Below are 22536 nucleotides of genomic sequence, written 5' to 3'. Positions count from 1 at the left end.
CATGCACACAATTCACACTGTCTGCCTTTATTCATTCCCATCGCCACCTCGCCACGCATGGAATAACATCCCCCTCCCCCCTCATGTGTGCGAGGTAGCACTAGGAAAAGACAGCAAAGGCCCCATTTGTTCACACTCAGTCTCTAGCTGTCATGCAATAATGCCCGCAACCACAGCTCCCTTTCCGCATCCAGGCCCCACAGAACTTTCCATGGTTTACCCTAGACGCTTCACATGCCCTGATTCAATCCATTGACAGCACGTCGACCCCGGTATACCACATCGATCCAATTCACTCTATTCCTTGCCTGCCTTTCACCCTTCTGCATGTTCAGGCCCCGATCACTCAAAATCTTTTTCACTCCATCTTTCCACCTCCAATTTGGTCTCCCACTTCTCCTCATTCCCTCCACCTCCAACACATATATCCTCTTGGTCAATCTTTCCTCACTCATTCTCTCCATGTGCCCAAACCATTTCAAAACACCCTCTTCTGCTCTCTCAACCACGCTCATTTTATTTCCACACATCTCTCTTACCCTTACATTACTTACTCGATCAAACCACCTCACACCACATATTGTCCTCAAACATCTCATTTCCAGCACAATCACCCTCCTGTGCACAACTCTATCCATAGCCCATGTCTCCTTATGTACTATAATTGTCAACAGATGTCACTGGCAGCACATCATAGTTGATGGAAAAAATATCACACATCCCAGTGACACCCAAAATGTAAAAGTGTGTACATGTATATCAATGGAGTGGGAAGTCAGTATTTTACGGAAGAAACAAATGTGGGGTACCAGAGTCAATATTATTTTTTAAGCAAATAAAAGTTATACATTCATTCATTCATATGAGTTTTATTTATGCAAACAACTTGAATGAAAAATCAAGTATAATTTGTAAAATGCATAAAATGTGTGATATCACTTGGACTATTTAATTTGTTTATGGATGGGATGGTGAGGGAGGCAAATACAAGGGTCTTAGAGAAGGGGCGAGCATTCAATCTGTAGGGAGTGATGAAGCCTGAGAAGTGAGTCAGAGGTTGTTTGCTAATGATGTAGCTCTGGTAGCTAGTATATCCAAATGAGAAACTGCAGAGGCTGGTGTTTGAGTAAGGGAGTGTGTGTGAAAAGAGGAAGGTGAGAGTAATTGTGAATAAAAGCACGGTTATTAGATTCAGCAGTGCAGAATGACAGGTTAATTAGAGTGCGAGTCTGAATGAAGAAAAATTGGAGGAAGTTCAGTGTTTTAGATACCTGGTATTGCACATAACAGTGAATGGAACCATAGAAATGGAGGTGTGTCATAGTGTGGCTGAAGGGGGTACACTCCTGGAAGAACAGATATCTAAGAGGGCAAAAATGGGTTAAATCTGAAGGTAAAGTCGTCCAAAAATGTTGTATGGATGCAAGATATGGACTCTAGATGAGAAGTGTGGATGTTTTGGAAATTATGTTTGAGGACAACATGCAGTGTGAGGAGGGTTACTTAAGTAAGTAATAAAGGGGTAAGAGAGGCAGGGGAAATAAAAATATAGTATGGTTGAGAGAGATGAGAGTGTTATGGACAAATGGAGAGAATGAGTGAGGAGAGGTTGCCAGAGGATATATATGTCAGAAGTGGAGGGGACAAGAAGAGGAAGATCAAATTGGAGATGGGAGTGCTCAGGACTGAAAATGCAGGAAGGTGAAATGCATTTGTGGGATAGAGTGAACTGGACCAACGTCATGTCATACAGAAGGGTTAATGTGCTGGCAATGGATTGAACCAGGGAATATGAAGCAGCTAAGATAAACCATAACAAGGTCTGTAGGGCCTGGTTGTGGGTATGGAAAGGGGCAGGGGGATGTGGTTTCGTCTGTTCCTAGCATTAACTTACTAATGCAAAATATAGCAACCAAGTGTAGAAAAAAATATTTGTAAAATCTATACACACAATATGTATGTGCAGTGTAAAATGAAATAAAAATAACTTATGTAATGATATTAGGTGTCTATAAATAAGGAGCATCCATGCTGCCTACTTATTTCCACATCGGGCCACTCAACATCCTCCCATATATACATAAAAGGAAGTATAAGACTTTTCTGGCCATAAAACATTTGATCTGCAAATATCTGAGTTACTATAAGACATATCTAGATAGGAAGAAAGGATTTCTAGAATCTTTACATTTTTTGTGCACAAAGATGGATCACATCTTAACATCACTGTTTAAGGGTTTACTGTTCAAAGTGACATCCAGTAAGTCCATAACAAATGAAAACTAATTTATGTCACAAGCTCCAGCCCATGTGCTGAGTATACTGCCCGAAATACAAATGAAAAAAATATTCTTTGACCATTATGTCTTACCTAGTTATCAAAAATACACAAGGAACTAGTTCCATTAATAATCATACCATAAGCCCCTGTCTCAGTGCTGAGTATTTTGCAAGAAATACAAGGAAAAGCAATCATAATTTCTTTAGTCACAAACTTACTTTGATATCAAAAATACCAAAGGAACTTGATTAAGAACAAAGTTATTCTTGGAAACAATAAAAACGGACAACTACTTACGCTTTTCTGCCACGTACGACTGCCAGAAAAAGGCAGAGAAATACAATAATGTAAGATGTTTAATCAACAGGTTACAAACTATTTATAGTGTCTGGCAGCATAAAAAGCATGCTACTTTTATTTTAAACACACTTGGTTGAAGCTTTTTAAATGTTATTAATCTGAATCCACCCTAAATTCTATAGAGTCGAGACTCCATTTTGTGCATTATTTTGCCATAGTTTTTCCATTTCCATTACTATGACACATATATCCTATTCATACAAATCCATGATGATAAAAAAAAGGAAGCCTTGCATTCTCAAGGGAATCATTCCAGAGGAATAATGGTCTTCAAACTTTCGTGATGTGAACCCAACAAAACATCAGATGTTGCCATCAATGTTTTTTCTTTCTCATAAGCTTATAGCTGTCCCACATATCAAGCATACTGACAGAATAGTTGTTGAGCAAAGATAGGTTAAAACCATGCAAGTGGATACCATTAACATGCTGCTAAATCTTCTCAAGGCTTTTAAGTTAACTGTTTATTGACAGCAATTAATGAGGTTGATTTTCTAAACCATGGCAGTGCATTTACTTTGCCATGGGATTAATTGCGGCATTATCCAGCTTCATTTAACTCAATCATACCAGAAAAAAACCATCAGCTCATGAATACATTATAAACATACTGATATGGCATTCTATCACTAAAGCTAAAGTAACAAAACAGATAATCATGAAGATACTTATACTCTCTCACAGACTAAAATAGTAAACACCATATTCTTACTTAACGAAAACATTGCCATATTCTGCCATTGTAAGAACATCATTGTTGGTTTGTAGAGAATCCACAGAAGTGACATTAGTGGGCTTCCGGCAAAGGGGACAATGAACCATGCCATACTTGAGCAGCTGCTGTATGCACTCCTTACAAAAGGTGTGGTGGCATGATAAGTATTTTGGAAGTCGTTTTTCCGTGAAATCATCTAAACACACCGAACAAGCCTGTTGAGAGAAATTGTCATGAATATAATCAAACATAAAATGCATAACAGTGACATTTTGGACATATAGCTACATTCTTTTGTACATACATATTGTATAAATTCAGATATACAAAATATATTCATGTACACATTTCAGATACATGATCAACTTGATAATATGTTAACTTGGGTAGATACCCCAGAAATATTCAGGAGAGCCATTCAAGACAACACTTGCAAATTACATCTGCTAGGGCTTGACTAATGGCTTAAAGCACCTACTGGGATGATCACTCTTAAGAATGTACTTTAATTCTTATATCCTTTATAATAATATTAATAATAATAATTTATATTTCATTTATCATACTTTGTCATTGTCTCCCATGTTACCGAGGTAGTGCAAGGAAACAGACGAAAGAATGGCCCAACCCACCCACATACACATGTATATGCATACAGGTCCACACACGCACATATACATACCTATACATTTCAACGTATACATATATATACATACACAGACATATACATATATACACATGTACATAATTCATACTTGCTGCCTTTATTCATTCCCGTCGCCACCCCGCCACACATGAAAGAAATGACAACAACAACACACCCCCCCCCCCACCGCCGCACATGTGCGAAGTAGTGCTAGGAAAAGACAACAAAGGCCGCATTTGTTCACAGCCAGTCTCTAGCTGTCATGTATAATACACCGTAACCACACCTCCCTTTCCACATCCAGGCCCCACAACACTTTCCATGGTTTACCCCAGATGCTTCACATGCCCTGGTTCAATCCACTGACAGTACATTCACCTCAGTATACCACATCGTTCCAATTCACACTCTTCCTGGCACGCCTATCACCCTCCTGCATGTTCAGGCCCTGATCGCCCAAAATCTTTTTCTGCTCCATTCTTCCACCTCCAATCTGGTCTCCCACTTCTCGTTCCCTCCACCTTTGACATATACATCCTCTTTGTCAATCTTTCCTCACTCATTCTCGCCATGTGACCAAACCATTTCAATACACCCTCTTCTGCTCTCTCAATCACACTCTTTTTTATTACCACATATCTCTCTTACCCTTTCATTACTTACTCGATCAAACCACCTCACACCACATATTGTCCTTAAACATCTCCTATCCAACACATCCACCCTCCTCTGCATAACTCTATCTATAGCCCATGCATCACAACCATATAACATTGTTAGAACCACAATTCCTTCAAACATACCCTTTTTCGATTTCCGCAATAATGTTCTCGCCTTCCACACATTTTTCAACACTCAGAACTTTCATCCCCTCCCCCACCTTGTGACTCACTTCTGCTTCCATGGTTCCATCCACTGCCAAATCCACTCCCAGATATCTAAAACACTTCACTTCCTCCAGTTTTTCTCCATTCAAACTTACCTCCCACTTGACTTGTCCCTCAACCCTACTAAACCTAATAACCTTGCTCTTATTCACATTTACTCTCAGCTTTCTTCTTTCACACACACACACACTTTACCAAACTCAGTCACCAGCTTCTGCAGTTTCTCACACGAATCAGCCACCAGCGCTGTATCATCAGCGAACAACAACTGACTCACTTCCCAAGCTCTCTCATCCCCAACAGACTGCATACTTGCCCCTCTTTCCAAAACTCTTGCATTCACCTCCCTAACAACCCATCCATAAACAAATTAAACAACCATGGAGACATCACACACCCCTGCCGCAAACCTACATTCACTGAGAACCAATCACTTTCCTCTCTTCCTACACGTACAAATGCCTTACATCCTCAATAAAAACTTTTCACTGCTTCTAACAACTTGCCTCCCACACCATATATTCTTAGTACCTTCCACAGAGCATCTCTATCAACTCTTATCATATGCCTTCTCCAGATCCATAAATGCTACATACAAATCCATTTGCTTTTCTAAGTATTTCTCACATACATTCCTCAAAGCAAACACCTGATCCACACATCCTCTACCACTTCTGAAACCACACTGTTCTTCCCCAATCTGATGCTCTGTACATGCCTTCACCCTCTCAATCAATACCCTCCCATATAATTTACCAGGAATACTCAACAAAGTTATACCTCTGTAATTTGAGCACTCACTTTTATCCCCTTTGCCTTTATACAATGGCACTATGCACGCATTCCGCCAATCCTCAGGCACCTCACCACGAATCATACATACATTAAGTAACCTTACCAACCAGTCAGCAATACAGTCAACCCCTTTTTTAATAAATTCCACTGCAATACCATCCAAACCTGGTGCCTTGCCAGCTTTCACCTTCTGCAAAGCTTTTACTACCTCTTCTCTGTTTACCAAATCATTTTCCCTAACCCTCTCACTTTGCACACCACCTCGACCAAAACACCCTATATCTGCCACTCTACCATCAAACACATTCAACAAACCTTCAAAATACCCACTCCATCTCCTTCTCACATCACCACTACTTGTTATCACCTCCCCATTAGCCCCCTTCACTGAAGTTCCCATTTGCTCCCTTGCTTTACTTACTCTATTTACCTCCTTCCAGAACAATAATAATAATAATAATAATAATAATAATAATAATAATAATATATCCCTTTCCCTGGGGATAGGGGAGAAAGAATACTTCCCACGTATTCCCTGCGTGTCGTAGAAGGCGACTAAAAGGGAAGGGAGCGGGGGGCTGGAAATCCTCCCCTATCTCTCTTTTTTTTTTTTTTTCCAAAGGAAGGAACAGAGAAGGGGGCTGGATGAGGATGTTTCCTCAGAGGCCCAGTCCTCTGTTCTTAACGCTACCTCGCTGACTCAGGAAATGGCGAATAGTATGAAAGAAAGAAAGAATATATCCCTTGGACAGGGAAGAAAGAATATTACCCACACATCTCCTGCGTGTCATAGAAGGCGACTAAGAGGAGCAGGAGTGGGGGGCTGGAAATCCTCCTCTCCTGTTTCATTACTTTCCAAAAGAAGGAACAGAGGAAGGAGCCAATTGAGGATTTTCCTCTAAGGCTCAGTCTTCTGTTCTTGATGCTACTTTGCTAAGGCAGGAAACGGCAAACAGGTATGAAAGAAATAATAATAATAATAATAATAATAATAATAATAATAATAATGGTGATGATGATGATGATGATGATGATGATGATGATGATGATGATGATGATGATAATAATAATAATAATAATACTAATAATAATAATAATAATAAAATAATAATGATAATGATAATAATAATAATAATAATAATAATGCTATCAACTTTTTCATACTGGTTGGCCATCTCCTTTGCAGCAAGGCAGCATCTTAAAGAGATGCAATTATGTAATATGCAATTATGTAAAATGAACTTAAACAGAGCCCACTATCCAAAGCCAAACCTAAGAGACATTTCCAAGGTTTCCCCTGACCACTTAACTGGTGAATTCCAGTGCTGCTTCTTAGCCTTTAGTGCCTCACCCTTAACAGGCCACTGGCACAGGGCAACTCTAGCATAGTTTTTTCATAGGCTCCTATTTAACACTGGGAACACTGTCCTACACACTATTCTTTGGTTCAATCTACTGACACCACATTGCCTCTAATACCACTTCAGTCCAATTCATTCTTATCCTATGCATGCCTCCCACAGGAGGGTGGATGTGCTGGAAATGAGATGTTTGAGGACAATGTGTGGTGTGAGGTGGTTTGATCGAGTAAGTAACGTAAGGGTAAGAGAGATGTGTGGAAATAAAAAGAGCGTGGTTGAGAGAGCAGAAGAGGGTGTTTTGAAATGGTTTGGGCACATGGAGAGAATGAGTGAGGAAAGATTGACTAAGAAGATATATGTGTCAGAGGTGGAGGGAACGAGAAGTGGGAGACAAAATTGGAGGTGGAAAGATGGAGTGAAAAAGATTTTGTGTGATCGGGGCCTGAACATGCAGGAGGGTGAAAGGAGGGCAAGGAATAGAGTGAATTGGATCGATGTGGTATACCGGGGTTGACGTGCTGTCAGTGGATTGAATCAGGGCATGTGAAGCATCTGGGGTAAACCATGGAAAGTTGTGTTGGTATGTATATTTGCGTGTGTGGACGTGTATGTATATACATGTGTATGGGGGTGGGTTGGGCCATTTCTTTCGTCTGTTTACTTGCGCTACCTCACAAACGCGGGAGACAGCGACAAAGCAAAGAAAAAAAAATAATAATAATAATAATAATAATAAAAATGATGATAATAATAATGATAATAATAATAATTTATCCCTGGGGATAGGGGAGAAAGAATACTTCCCACGTATTCCCTGCGTGTCGTAGAAGGCGACTAAAAGGGGAGGGAGCGGGGGGCTGGAAATCCTCCCCTCTTGTTTTTTTTTTAATTTTCCAAAAGAAGGAACAGAGGAGGGGGCTAAGTGAGGATATTCCCTCAGAGGCCCAGTCCTCTGTTCTTAACACTACCTTGCTAATGTGGGAAATGGCGAATAGTTTGAAAGAAAGAAAATAATAAAAATAATAATTTTTTTTTTTATTATACTTTGTCGCTGTCTCCCGCATTTGCGAGGTAGCGCAAGGAAACAGACGAAAGAAATGGCCCAACCCCCCTCCATACACATGTATATACATACGTCCACACACGCAAATATACATACCTACACAGCTTTCCATGGTTTACCCCAGACGCTTCACATGCCTTGATTCAATCCACTGACAGCACGTCAACCCCGGTATACCACATCGCTCCAATTCACTCTATTCCTTGCACGCCTTTCACCCTCCTGCATGTTCAGGCCCCGATCACACAAAATCTTTTTCACTTCATCTTTCCTCCTCCAATTTGGTCTCCCTCTTCTCCTCGTTCCCTCCACCTCCGACACATATATCCTCTTGGTCAATCTTTCCTCACTCATTCTCTCCATGTGCCCAAACCACTTCAAAACACCCTCTTCTGCTCTCTCAACCATGCTCTTTTCATTTCCACACATCTCTCTTACCCTTACGTTACTCACTCGATCAAACCACCTCACACCACACATTGTCCTCAAACATCTCATTTCCAGCACATCCATCCTCCTGCACACAACTCTATCCATAGCCCACGCCTCGCAACCATACAACATTGTTGGAACCACTATTCCTTCAAACATACCCATTTTTGCTTTCCGAGATAATGTTCTCGACTTCCACACATTCTTCAAGGCCCCCAGAATTTTCGCCCCCTCCCCCACCCTATGATCCACTTCCGCTTCCATGGTTCCATCCGCTGCCAGATCCACTCCCAGATATCTAAAACACTTCACTTCCTCCAGTTTTTCTCCATTCAAACTCACCTCCCAATTGACTTGACCCTCAACCCTACTGTACCTAATAACCTTGCTCTTATTCACATTTACTCTTAACTTTCTTCTTCCACACACTTTACCAAACTCAGTCACCAGCTTCTGCAGTTTCTCACATGAATCAGCCACCAGCGCTGTATCATCAGCGAACAACAACTGACTCACTTCCCAAGCTCTCTCATCCCCAACAGACTTCATACTTGCCCCTCCTTCCAAAACTCTTGCATTCACCTCCCTAACAACCCCATCCATAAACAAATTAAACAACCACGGAGACATCACACACCCCTGCCGCAAATAATAATAACAAATAATAATACATAAATAAATAATAATAATAACAATAATTACAATCTTCATTCATCTGTTTCAGAATCCTGATTATATGTTGCTCATCTGAAATAAACCAAACCTAAGTGAAAGGAAAAAAAATATTACGATAATTTTTTTTTCAAACTATTCGCCATTTCCCGCATTAGCGAGGTAGCGTTAAGAACAGAGGACTGGGCCTTTGAGGGAATATCCTCACCTGGCCCCCTTCTCTGTTCCTTCTTTTGGAAAATTAAAAAAAAAAAGGGGGGGGAGGATTTCCAGCCCCACGCTCCCTCCCCATTTAGTCGCCTTCTACGACACACAGGGAATACATGGGAAGTATTCTTTCTCCCCTATCCCCAGGGATAAAATTATCATTTATTTTATTTCACTTGATCACCATTTCCAATGTCAGCGAGGTAGCGCAAGAAAACAGATTAAGAATGGCCCATCCACTCATATACACAAATTTATACATAAACGCCCATACACATGCATATACATATCAACATATACACATATATATGCATATACATACACATACACATATTTCTTTTTCTTTCATACTTTTCGCCATTTCCCATGTCAGCGAGGTAGCGCTAAAAACAGAGGACTGGACCTTTGAGGAAATATCCTCTAATGGCCCCTTCTCTGTTCCTTCTTTTGGAAAATTAAAAAAACGAGAGGGGAGGATATCCAGCCCCCCGCCCCTCCCCTTTTAGTCGCCTTCTCCGACATACAGGGAATACGTGGGAAGTATTCTTTCTCCCCTATCCCCAGGGATAACATTTACATATAAAGACATATATACACATGTATATATTCATACATGCTTGCCTTCATCCATTCCTATTGCTACCTGGTCCCTCTGCTTCAGCAAGGTAACACACCTCTGATCTTGTTTTCCAGTTCTCCATATTCCGTACACTTCTGACACACATACCCTGTTATTCAGTATCTACTCACTCATTCTTTCCATATGTCCAAACCATTTCAGAACATCTTCTTCAGCTCTCTCAAACACACTCGTCTTTATTATTATCATTATCATTATTATTGTTTATATTTCATATCAAATGAGATGTTTGAGGACAATGTGTGGTGTGAGGTGGTTTGATCGAGTAAGTAACGTAAGGGTAAGAGAGATGTGTGGAAATAAAAAGAGCGTGGTTGAGAGAGCAGAAGAAGGTGTTTTGAAATGGTTTGGTCACATGGAGAGAATGAGTGAGGAAAGATTGACCAAGAGGATATATGTGTCGGAGGTGGAGGGAACGAGGAGAAGAGGGAGACCAAATTGGAGGTGGAAAGATGGAGTGAAAAAGATTTTGTGTGATCGGGGCCTGAACATGCAGGAGGGTGAAAGGAGGGCAAAGAATAGAGTGAATTGGAGCGATGTGGTATACCGGGGTTGACGTGCTGTCAGTGGATTGAATCAAGGCATGTGTATGGGGGTGGGTTGGGCCATTTCTTTTGTCTGTTTCCTTGCGCTACCTCGCAAACGCGGGAGACAGCGGCAAAAAAAAAAAAAAAAAAAAAAAAAAATCATTATTATTCATTCATTTCATACTATTTGCCATTTCCAGCGTTAGCGAGGTAGTGTTAAGAACAGAGGACTGGGCCTTTGAGGGAATATCCTCACCTGGCCCCCTTCTCTGCTCCTTCTTTTGGAAAAAAAAAAAAGAAAAAAAAAGAGGGGAGGATTTCCAGCCCCCCGCTCCCTTCCCTTTTAGTCGCCTTCTACGACAAGCAGGGAATATGTGGGAAGTATTCTTTCTCCCTTATCCCCAGGGAAATTATTATCATCCATTATTATTATTATTATTATCATTATTATTATTATTATTATCATCATTATTATTATTATCATTACTGTCCCTGGGGATAGGGGAGAAAGAATACTGCACTCATATCTTGCTTGTCAGAGAAGCTGACTGATAGGGGCTTGAGCATGGGGATGGAAATCCTCCTTTTCCAAATGTTAAGAACAGGAAAAAGCCAAATTAGGATCTTCTCTCCATAGAAGCTCAGTGATCTGTTCTGATCACTACCTAGCTCATGTGGAAAAAGCAAATAAGTATAAAAGAAGAAACGAAATTAATTTTATACTTATTATTATACTTATCATTATTATCATTATTATTATTATTATTATTATTATTATTATTATTATTATTATCATTTTATTATCATCATTATTATCTCCTTTGAGGTAGGGGAGAAAGAATTTTACCTCCTTATTCTCTGTGTTTCATAGAAGGTGACTAAAGAGGGTGGGAGCAGTGGGCTGGAAACCCTCCCCTTCTTGTATTTCAATTTCTAAAAGATGGAACAGAAGGAACCATGCAGGGAGTTTTCATCCTCCACAAAGGCTCAGATTGGGGTGCCAGAATGTGTGAGGAAGTAACCAAGATGAGAAGAAAGGACAAATATTGTATGTCTGAGGAAAGAAACCTGGATGATCTGGCTCTGACTGAAATGAAGTTCAAGGGTAAATGGGAAAAATGGTTTGGAAATGTCTTAGGAGTAAAGTTTGGGGTTGGTAAGAGGAAAAGAGATAAGGAAGGATTAGCACAACTCCTGAAGTAGGAGTTGTGGGTGTGTGACTGACAGTAAGGAAGTAAATTCTAGATTGATGTGGGTAAAACTGAAAGTGGATGGCAAGAGATGGGTGAGTATTGGTGCTTCTGCACCTGGCCGTGAGAAGACTGATCATGAGAGGCAAGTGTTTTGGGAGCTAAAGAAAACCACGGAAAAGTCTGAAGGGCCTGGCTGTGGATAGCGAGCAGTGATTTTGGTGTCAGCAAAGGGCAGCCTTTCTTCATCTGTTCTTGGCGCCACCTCACTGACAAACAAAAAGGTGAACAAATATGAAAATAGAAAAAAAAAAGGAATAATACAGGTATAAGCTTGAGGAAAACATAATATGAGACAACTTGTCAACTAACCAAGAATGGTACTTACTGGGAGGAGAGAATGGGGCTGCTCCTGCAGTTTGGAGCACTCATCTTCTAGACCACCATCAGGTATAGGAGGATACAAAGACATTTTTGCTGAGATGACTCTCACTCTTCTGGCTCATGAAATAAAACAATTCACTATTGCAATTTTTCTAACTTGTCAGTGATTTCTCTAAGGTTCATTCCATGCCATATCACACGAAATGCAGAAATCTTTTCTGGTGACCACCTCTGACTTTCATGATTCATATACATATATAATGACAACTTGGATGTTTAATTCATTCAACTGCACATAATTCCATGTTTCCACCCGCTTTCCCAAAGCTCAGGCAACCGTACCATAAGTAGAAAAAATGATTCAGTAAAATAATATAGTAATTCATAAGAGCATCTCCAAATTACCAAGTAACAATTCATTCATTCACAGGCTTTCATTCTCCATGTGAGCATGAACAAATGACAAAATTCACAAAAATCCAGAGCACAAAAATGAAAGTAATATCTACTGAATATTTGCATCATCCTAAATAGACAGTTTATAATACTGTGTCCTTGCAGTTCAAGGGCACCAATCAAACAGATACTTGCATGTTTAAATGGCACCCAGCAATGATTCTTCCATAAAAATGAAGGTTGCAAATGAGTTCTACACTCCTGATGCCCATCTCATGAAGTTTCTAAACTATCTAGTAGCCTTTTCCATATGCATACACTGCCTGCATTCAGAGTCACGATTTAGTCCATTCCAACCATCTATCAATCTTACATTGAATAATACTTATTTACATACTTTCTTACAAGATTCCTGGCTAGCTCGGTCTCATGACCTCACAAATGTAAACTGACTGCATTCAGTGTTATGGTTTAGTCAACTCCAAACATCTAACATTTAAAATAATTATTTCCATACTTCCCAAAAAGCTTTTAGGTTAAATGTGGTTTAGCTTTCTTAATTCAAAGTACCATTTTGACTACATTTCTTTGTACCCTCTCACTATGGTCTTTGTAATACTGCAACGACAGAATTATGCACAGAGAAAATTGCCTCTGACCTGACCTTCAGAGCACAGTGAAGTTATGGGTGCAGTGAAGAACAGAGTGAAGACGGCATTTATTTTAACCCACAAGGTTCACTAAGGTCAAACCAAAGTAAGAATGGTGTTGAGGGTGTAGTGAAGATAAGGGCATGGTGGAGATAGCCTTTGACCCGACCCGTAAGGTTCTGGTCAAAGGAAAATAGAGTCGTAGGGATAGTGAAGTGGTGTAGTGATGGGGGTTGACCTGAAATGAAACATTCGTGGATATAGTGAAGCTGGCCATTGTCATTACCCTTGAATCAAGTCAAAGGCCTGTAAAAGTCAGATTAAAGAACTGGGGTGCTGAACATGTTACCAATATGAGGGTGAGAATGGCCTTTGTCATGACCGAAGTGATTCAAGTAAAAGGCAAATGGTGTTAAGGTTGTAATGATGTGAAGATAAGGGTGAAGCACATATGGCATATGACCTGACCGATTGAGTTTAGGTCAAAAGCAAGTGGTGTCGATATTGGAGTGAACATGCAGTTTAGTGGTTATGTTGTGAGGATGTTAAATGGAAATAGCGTGTACTAAAGATGGCATTCAAGGCATTAGTTTTCTCTAAGGTATTAAGTACTCTATCATATGACAATAATCCTTACTCATCGTTATACACAAACGTTTGAATCACATACATTTTCTTTTTTCAACTCACAATTTTCCTTTCATACCCCTCCTCACTACAAATTACTGGTTATATAAGCTGAAATATGACAGAACGGTTTTCTTAAAAGTATTTCATTTAACAACTCAATTACTAAGCCAACGCAGGCCATCAATTTTCAAATCTAACACAAAAAGAAAGCAAATTCAATGGATAGAAAAACCATTATCGCTGGGGTATTCACCTGTTTGAGAGTTTCCCTAATCGGTTACCATCTGAAAATTTACGTTATAGGGACACTTGATTATTGCGACTGATGGGGAGATCGTCATCCCACAGTTAAACCTGACTATATCGTACGATATCTTCGCTGGGAAGCTACGGATAGGCAACGACCTAATCATCAAATATGGAAAAAAAAAAAATGGAATCGGAGGATTCTTTGAGAACTGAAGGTCTTCTAACAAACATCACCATAAAGAATGTGTTAGGTTCGGTAACGTCGTGTTAGATTTTTTTGGGTTAGTATTCTTAACTTAAACGTTTAAGAGGGAAATCCCTACCAAAGAAACCTAAAGTCCCTTTAGTACTGTAAGCTTCCGTATCCTTAGTCACCCTGGTAGAGATAAGATCCAGATCCCAATGTCTATCATGTTCTAGACAGTCATTACTGTATACCATGAGCCAGCAGCACTTTCGGCAACTTTACTTGAATTGTCCGATGAAAAAATTCAATACTATGTATTCAAAATTTTGTCATTTTTTTTAAAGCGTGTTTGTTCAAAAACAAACACATACCGATCACTCAAGAAAAATGTTGATCAGTTGGTTTCCATGCACCTCATCTCATCCACCCCAAGTCATATACATAAGTAATACCGGCACCCCATCATCCTGTGAATGACGTCCATCTCGAGTATAAAATGCTGAAACATCAACATCTTGGGAGAATTAAATGTCATTATACAAAAGTATTACAGGTGAAACAATCTCATAAAAAAACCATTAACACATCCACGAACTTAGTTGAGACTACAAACTTTATATAGTATCCAAAGTCGAGTAAATTAAGTGGTACAATTTTTCTTCAGTTCCTCTCAAGCTGCCGACAAAATAATATTCCGTTCCTCTGAAGTGCTGTGTGTATATCTTATCTTCACACCCTGGGGTTGTGTATAGCTCATGTCAACAAATATCAAGAAATGAGAACTGAGTAACTACTAGTTTTCGAGCATCGTTTGGTAAAACAATAATCCCAGAACTGTCAGTTTCTTATTTCAGCAATAAAACGTTCCTCACAAGTGCAACATGTTTTGCAAACGATCGAATATAATCAAATATTACGTCTGCAACTTGTATATGTTATGTCAAACAATTAATCCACACCTAATAACTTTTCTAAGCAGCAACAACCATGAATAATCACATTTGTTCACTGTAACAAGATCACACTGTGCTGTTGTGGTCCGTCTCGGTATAGTATAGCGCGGGAGGCTTGCCAAATCATGCAAGTTGATGCCATACGTCGCCACAAAATACAGTCTTTGTTTATAATAACAGTCGCGACGTTTCTCTAAAGTCCAAAACGTTTTAAACGTATTATACTTTCTCTTCAATAGTCTAAAAACGTTTTATTTTCTCAATCTAAAATACTTTTCAACATTAAGTGTCCTACTAACTGACTCATCGATAGTGGCGGACACTTAAGTACAGGCAAACGTGAGAAATCAAAGGTTTCATTAACAAAACCTGTTTTCAAATACGTATACCTTTAGCACCACTTCTTGACTCAATGTAAAAAACATAATATACCAAGAGTAAGATTAACCAACTACCTGTGTCATAGCAGCGTACGCAGTACATTCATGGACCTTGATTATTTTGATCTGGCCAAGAGGTGCGTAAATCAGGTTAAGCTGACAGCATCCTTTCTCAAACTACGCAGCAAATACCTATCTTTGTCATTAAAATGCACAGAACATTACTAATTTGTGTACCTAAAGCACCGCATAAACATCTTTACCGCTGCAGTGGGAACAACAAATATATACGTTGTTGGACTTAATGGTTAACGCTGCTACATAGTCAAGACATCGTAAAGCATCTTCGTTGCTCACGCTGTCAGAAAGATCAATTCATAACATCTTTTAATTACTAAAGCTTAGTAGGGAAGGCCATCCTCCATCGAATATAAGAATCATAATGAACGAAGCCTTAAGAATCTACAAAGTATCTAACATACCAAAGAGATTATTGAATAAAAAAAATATATGATCTGGTTGTCTGCTCCTTTGTTGATATGTATGTATATATATATATATATATATATATGTATATATATATATATATATATATATATATATATATATATATAGAGAGAGAGAGAGAGAGAGAGAGAGAGAGAGAGAGAGAGAGAGAGAGGACGATGTAATCAAATTACCATAATGTCCATGCACGTAAACGTCAAAGTACACACCACATATAATCAATACCCCGTGATTCACATCCACTCCATGGTTTTACTACAATAATCTACCGGCTTCACCAACAATCTGAAACCATAACACATTCTGCATGTATACCAAACGCATCATATGCTTTCCGCTTAAACTACGCATAAATCTTACAATCTAGTTTCCATTTATATAAGTGGTGTTGTCCGACTTCGTCTGTGGGAGGCTGTACTTTAGCGAGACTTTTATCACTCAGTTGACGGGAGTATAATATTGTAAAAAAAACTTTTAGCCTCAAAGTCCATTCTCTACTTGTTTATGTATGGGTCCCTGGGGGTTAATGCACCCCCGGAACTCCCATCACAAAGAGGATGTGCAGTTATATGATTACACAATTAATAATAATTTTCATATGTGTTGCACGTTAGCGAATATGTGCCTTCCTCAACAACACATGCGTTTCTAAATTAATTCACCTAGCTCTAAAGTGATCCATTAAGTGGGATACCCATCGCCCTCATTCACACAATTACATGCAGGAGGGTGTGAGGCACGCACACAGGATTGAGCGAATTGGAGCGATGGTATACAGGGGACGAAGTGGTGACTGGGCTGAATCAGGGAATGTGAAGCGGTCGGAGGAAACACTGGAAAGGTCTGTGGTGCCTGGTCGTGAAAGGGGGGAAGGGGGGGACAGTGCTCGAAGGAAAAACAATCATCTTTTCAATACATATTCCTTAATAAGCAACGAACATACATTTACTGCTGATCATTCTGTCCATGATTCTGACAGCTGCGTCTTATAGGTGGCGACCTGACACGTAAACACACAAACAATAAAAGACTACTTGCCAAATGCTTTGGACACTTTACATCAACACCATCTAGCAGACCAAAGTGTACATCATAACTAACAGAGTGTTGGTCTAAACTGAGTTTGAGCTGATAAAACAATTCTGGGGAGGCAATGACAATAATAAATGAAAACATAACCTGACAAATTAATTCTTGGGGTGGTGGAGATTGCTAGACGCGCTGCTGCGTGTCAGGGGGTGTAGCAGCAGCAATACATAAGAGGGGGCCTTGGGGAGCTACTGTAAACCTATTGGGAAAATAATATAAAACTACCTATTAATATCAATAACTGAAGAACAATCGCAGAGCTGAGAGTAGAGGGTGTATACCTCCATGTGACGCTTGGAGCGCTTCAATTTTACACCGCTCGAAACGAAAAGATGGCGATTAGCAGAGAAACACTTAGGTTGGAGTTAAGACGTTTCATCGATCCTACAACACTTCCTGGCACCTACTCTCTCCCTTAAACACCTACTCTTCCTAATAATTCCCATAAGTCTAGTTCATTCATTCTACACACTTTCTTACCAATGCCCGACACACATAAAGTGGTGCTACGTTTTCATACCCATATTCACCTCTCTTTGTCGACTTCAACTTCCGGGGATTGATTCACTTCCACTCCCTTTTGTACTATTCCTTACCATACCCATTCATACCCTCACTTCTGATCTTGTACCTCCATCCAAGATTTCTTACATTTCTCCATAATTCCATCTCTTACCCTACTCACTCCTTACCGCCATACAGTGAGCATATCCAAGCCCACTGACGTACCTTTGCCACGTATCGACATACTCATGACCAGATTCATACCCCATAACGTTAGCCAGAAATATATCTCGTGGCAATGTGTCATGAACAGATATGTCATCGAACAACGTCGATCTGCTCTAAACTATGATAACTCTGCAAGAGGATAATGATTGATTACTACGTGTGGGCAACGTCGATTTACTACAATTGGGTAATAAAGGATTATCATGTGTGGACACTGGAATATTACCAACTGTGGGAAGTGAAGGATTATCAAGTTTGGGCAGTGATGGCACTGTCAATTACGGACAGTGAAGGACTGCCATGTGTGGATGGTGAAATATTACCATGTGCGGGTCACTAGTGAAGGATTACCAGGTGTGGGTACCGATGAACGAGCTGAGCGATGGTGAATGAAAAAGTGTGAGGGGGATGACCTCTGCGGAGCGGCGGCCAACGAACACGTACAAGCCGTGCAAAATGAACATAGTGTAAGCGGTGGAGGGCGGGAGGGGGATGACGCGCGGCATGTTATAAGTATAACGCGTGGCTGGTCATTAATGAGTGGTGTGACGTCATCTCATGACATCACCTGAGGGAGCGCAAGGAAGGCACTCATGACAGTGGCAACAGGGGGCCATAAACCTCGCCGGCGAGAAGCGTCGATCTTCGCGGCTCGCAGCCCCAGGTAGCGACGGGGAGGTCGGGGTATGTGAAGGGGAGAGGGGCGGGGGGAGATAGGCAGTGCGAGGTCACAGGAAGTATGAAGGAGAGGTTACGAGGGACGGAAGGGAATGCGTTCCCTTTATCATGATTTAAGACCTAACCAAAGGAACGTATGTTCATCAGAAACATTTAGGCATATGTAAAAGATATAACAAAAACACTGTTAATGTGACAGGACAGACAAAGAGTCGTAGAAAAAAAATATTGTAATGATTCCGGGAGGTAATTCCGTTATCAGGTTCCATCGCCACCGTACTTATGCGCTGCTGTCGGTCTCTGGCGCCAGCCTCATGACACATGCGGGCTCATTCGCATAATTTATGCTCATGACGTGTGCTGCCGAGGGGATGACATGAAATGGGGAAAACTGACCACTGCGATAATTTTCATCATTGGTGTTTATCTGAGAAGGAACACCTTGAAGAAGAAGCTTGATTCACTGACTATACGTGACTTCAGGAACACGCAAAGCAAAAAAAAAAAAAAAAAAAATATGAATCTACTACATCCGCAAACAACAAAGCTTATGTGATTCGTCAAAGCCATAGGAGGAAACGACGAAGCATCGATATCAATTGGAGCCCAAAGCCTGGCATCATTTTTTTTTCATTATCAATTGTGAACTCTTTCATGCCTTAACGTCATTAATATACTTATCATTTAACTCGCTGGTAAGACCAGGAATACATTAAGTAATGTAACGAACACACTATCAATAACGGTATGCATAGACTGCTTACAGAAGCGATGTTAACTTTGTATGTTTCTGCTGCATACTTTCTATGTTAATTGACACGGTTAAGTTTGTATGCCATTATCTATGGTGAAATGCATCATGAGGGATGAGACATTAAGACAGATCCAGGATCTGTATTCTACTGCAGTCTCGTTTAACCAACACAATGAACCGAGCGAAAGGTATGAACATTGCATGATGTGGAGAGGCCGGGTCGAGCCCCGTCACGTCAGCTTTAAGGCACGCGAAAATAGCCACCTTCGCAGACTGAATTTAATCTGTTAAATCAGTTAACATGCAACATAATATGTAGCAACATGTACTGCTTTCTGCAGACAGGGGCAATAACACCTAATTCAATTCTGATTGTAAGACGTATGTATAATCACACAAAAAAATTAAAGCATGCAAAAACTGTTACCCATATGAGTTGCTAGAGCTCTTTACGCCTGCCCACCCATTATTATCACGTATTCATTTAACCAAATGAAACCTTCCTAGTATGCTTCCATAACCACTAAGCATCTTGTTCCATTCGTCTACCTCGTTCCCATACAAGTATTTTCTTTTCCTTTAACCCCATATGGCCTTTGATTTGGGCATGTATTTATGCATGCCAGGTCGGTGGTCAATACATAAAATGATTTGTCATGCACGTTCATATTGTGTCGCCCTTGTGGCACAGGGGGATTGTGCCCCCGTACTGTGTGTACACATACGTCAGGTCCAAACTTAGCCCGGGCTCTTCTCAATGACAGCTAGTTCCCAAGTATGCCATTCCTGTCACAGGCTGGGTGTGTAAATGTGAATATGAAAACTTAAGTGAATGTGTGTTGCCATGCTTGTGTGCGATAATTAGCCAAGGCTACACCTGGCGCGGGCTCGTCAATCACAGCCCGTTCTCGGGTGCGCAAAGAACAGGTCGGGCGTGCTCGGGTTACCATTATTGGCACAGCTTGGATGAGTGTGTTCGAGGTGCCATTACTTGCGCAAGCTGGGTGTGTGTGTTCGGGGTACCATTGCTGGCAGAGATAGGCCCGTGTATAAACGTCGTTGTAATGAAAAATTCAAGCTGTCATCCGTGTAACACTAGTATATTTTTAAGATCTACTATATCAGTTTATGTTACAGGTAAAAGGAAAGGTTGGTTGATTATTTCGGCTTTAAGCGTACCGACTGCCAGTATCAATAAAGTCTTCCACGTTATTTGTAACCACCAATCAGAAAAAAATTAACACATTCAAGCGTTTACGATAATTCAAACACCACACATGCTCCCACTGCACTGTGCCATCTCATTTCCATGGTTTACCCCAGACGCTTCACATGCCCTGATTCAATATATATATATATATATATATATATATATATATATATATATATATATATATATATATATATATATATCCCGCGCTAGCGAGGTAGCATTAAGAACATAGGACAGAGCCTTAGAGGGAATATCCTCACTTAGCCCCCTTCTGTTCCTTTTTTTGGAAAATTGTTTATGGGATAGAAAACAAAATGCTGAATTCTGACCTTCAGGGATGGAATTATGGCTTAATAGGATCGAATTACAAACCAAATTCATCTTAACAAAATACTTGGTGGATGGATGTTTTCAGCCATGCACATGACCAGAAATTTGCCATGGAACAAATGACCCAGCCTGAAATTTATATGTCAAGGAACAATATACCATGAACTAAGGTGTTAGATTATACATAACAGATGTCGAAATATATTCACGTAATATATGAATTCTATTATATTTGAAAAATCCGATCATGTCTATACCGTTTACATATTGAACCCACGACGGATGGATCCATCCACAGATATCCAAACAGTTGTAAATCTCTTTAAACGCGAAGGATAGACACTAGATTTCTTCTTTGGCACTCCGAATAGGAAGTCGTTTACAGTGGTATTCATTATCTTACATTATTTCATAATTCTATAATCCCATATTTTCGATCTCCTCCAGGCCTCTCCTTGCTATAGGTCACTTATTATCGAGATGCGAAAAATAATGGTAAAAAAGGGGATATGCCGTCTTCTTGCCTGATTAGAGTCTCCTGCCTTGATTATGTTCTTTGCCTTTTCCCCTTAGTCTATAATATCTGACGAATACTCAGGTGAATTCCACCTTATGTGGCACTAACAGTGATATTATTATCATAAGAAATAGTGAATAACCATATATATATATGTTTAATCACGTTAATTAGTGGTACAGCATGTCAATGTACCAATCAAGAGTGCAAGGATTTATTTCCCTTTCAGGATTGCAAATGGTCTCTTTTTGAGATTTTACAATATCACGAAAATCGGCAAGCCAGGCTAGGTCAGGTTAGTTTCGGTGTGTAATAAAACAAATATGACAAACAATCAAGCACTGTATATCTTCTTTTCCGATAGGACATAAACCTTTTTACCTATTTTTTGTCGTGTACCCACTTAAAGCCGTATTTCTCCAACCGTAGCTTTGAAATATGATCGCATTTTGAACACATTATTTGCGCTAGGCTGTATTACTCCAAATCGTTTCAACACTTACTTATCATCATGATACTAGCACCATCAAGTCAACTTCGTACTCTGGCGAACCATTCAAAATCACAGACGTCTAATGGGAGATAATTCAGCGGAAACGCAATGACTTTGAATCCTTGTGTGGCGCAGCAGAGATGCTAGTCATCCTGTTGTATTCATGAAATGTGCAGACTTCAGAGATGCTAGTCATCCTGTTGTATTCATGAAATGTGCAGACTTACCTGGAAGACCTGCTGTAGAAGACGCATCACAGTCAGCCTTGTTGACTACAATGTTCAGATTCAGCTCGTTAAATCTTCACACTCAAATCATTACAATGATACAAGTAACACTTCCACACACGAACCAGAAACGTTCTTAAAGAATTACTGAAGCTGACGTTCAACGTGCATGGCAGATGACACAAGTGATCGTAATAAACAATGGTGTATGTAGTACACGAGACGGAACGAACCAGGATCGAACTTCATCTTGAAACACCCATCTGAGACACTGAGATCCAGAAATAGTGTCAGTATCCATAAACTCTTCCATATATTCTTAAAGCTGCCACACCTTAACAGTCACTGAATACCGGTGCACAACCCAATACCGTTGGGAAGGTCTGCGAAA

The 22536-nt window shown here is 40.1% G+C and overlaps 1 protein-coding gene across 12 annotated transcripts in view; it reads right to left on the bottom strand.

Annotated features, from left to right (window-relative positions):
• LOC139752678 (uncharacterized) overlaps positions 1 to 22479 on the bottom strand; it is a 49411-nt gene extending 26932 nt beyond the window's left edge. Inside the window, exons 1-3 of one of the 12 annotated variants that reach the window (XM_071668466.1) lie at positions 22146 to 22479; positions 12165 to 12277; positions 3354 to 3571 (exon numbers count right to left, since the gene is read on the bottom strand). In XM_071668466.1, coding sequence (XP_071524567.1) covers positions 3354 to 3571; positions 12165 to 12248 — 302 coding nt within the window. In that variant the 5' untranslated portion in view covers positions 12249 to 12277; positions 22146 to 22479. Of the gene's footprint in view, positions 1 to 3353; positions 3572 to 12164; positions 12278 to 13220; positions 13750 to 13843; positions 13863 to 14089; positions 14308 to 14885; positions 15145 to 15231; positions 15416 to 22145 lie in introns of those variants that run through there. The other 11 variants (XM_071668461.1, XM_071668460.1, XM_071668458.1 and 8 more) reach the window with 11 other exon arrangements.
• Positions 22480 to 22536: the final 57 nt, after the last annotated feature.

The sequence above is a fragment of the Panulirus ornatus genome, chromosome 13 (assembly GCF_036320965.1).
Source record: "Panulirus ornatus isolate Po-2019 chromosome 13, ASM3632096v1, whole genome shotgun sequence".
NCBI classification, from domain to species: Eukaryota; Metazoa; Arthropoda; class Malacostraca; order Decapoda; family Palinuridae; genus Panulirus; species Panulirus ornatus.
The sequence above is the reverse complement of the archived record's forward strand: the minus strand, read 5'-3'. Positions and strand labels throughout refer to the sequence as shown.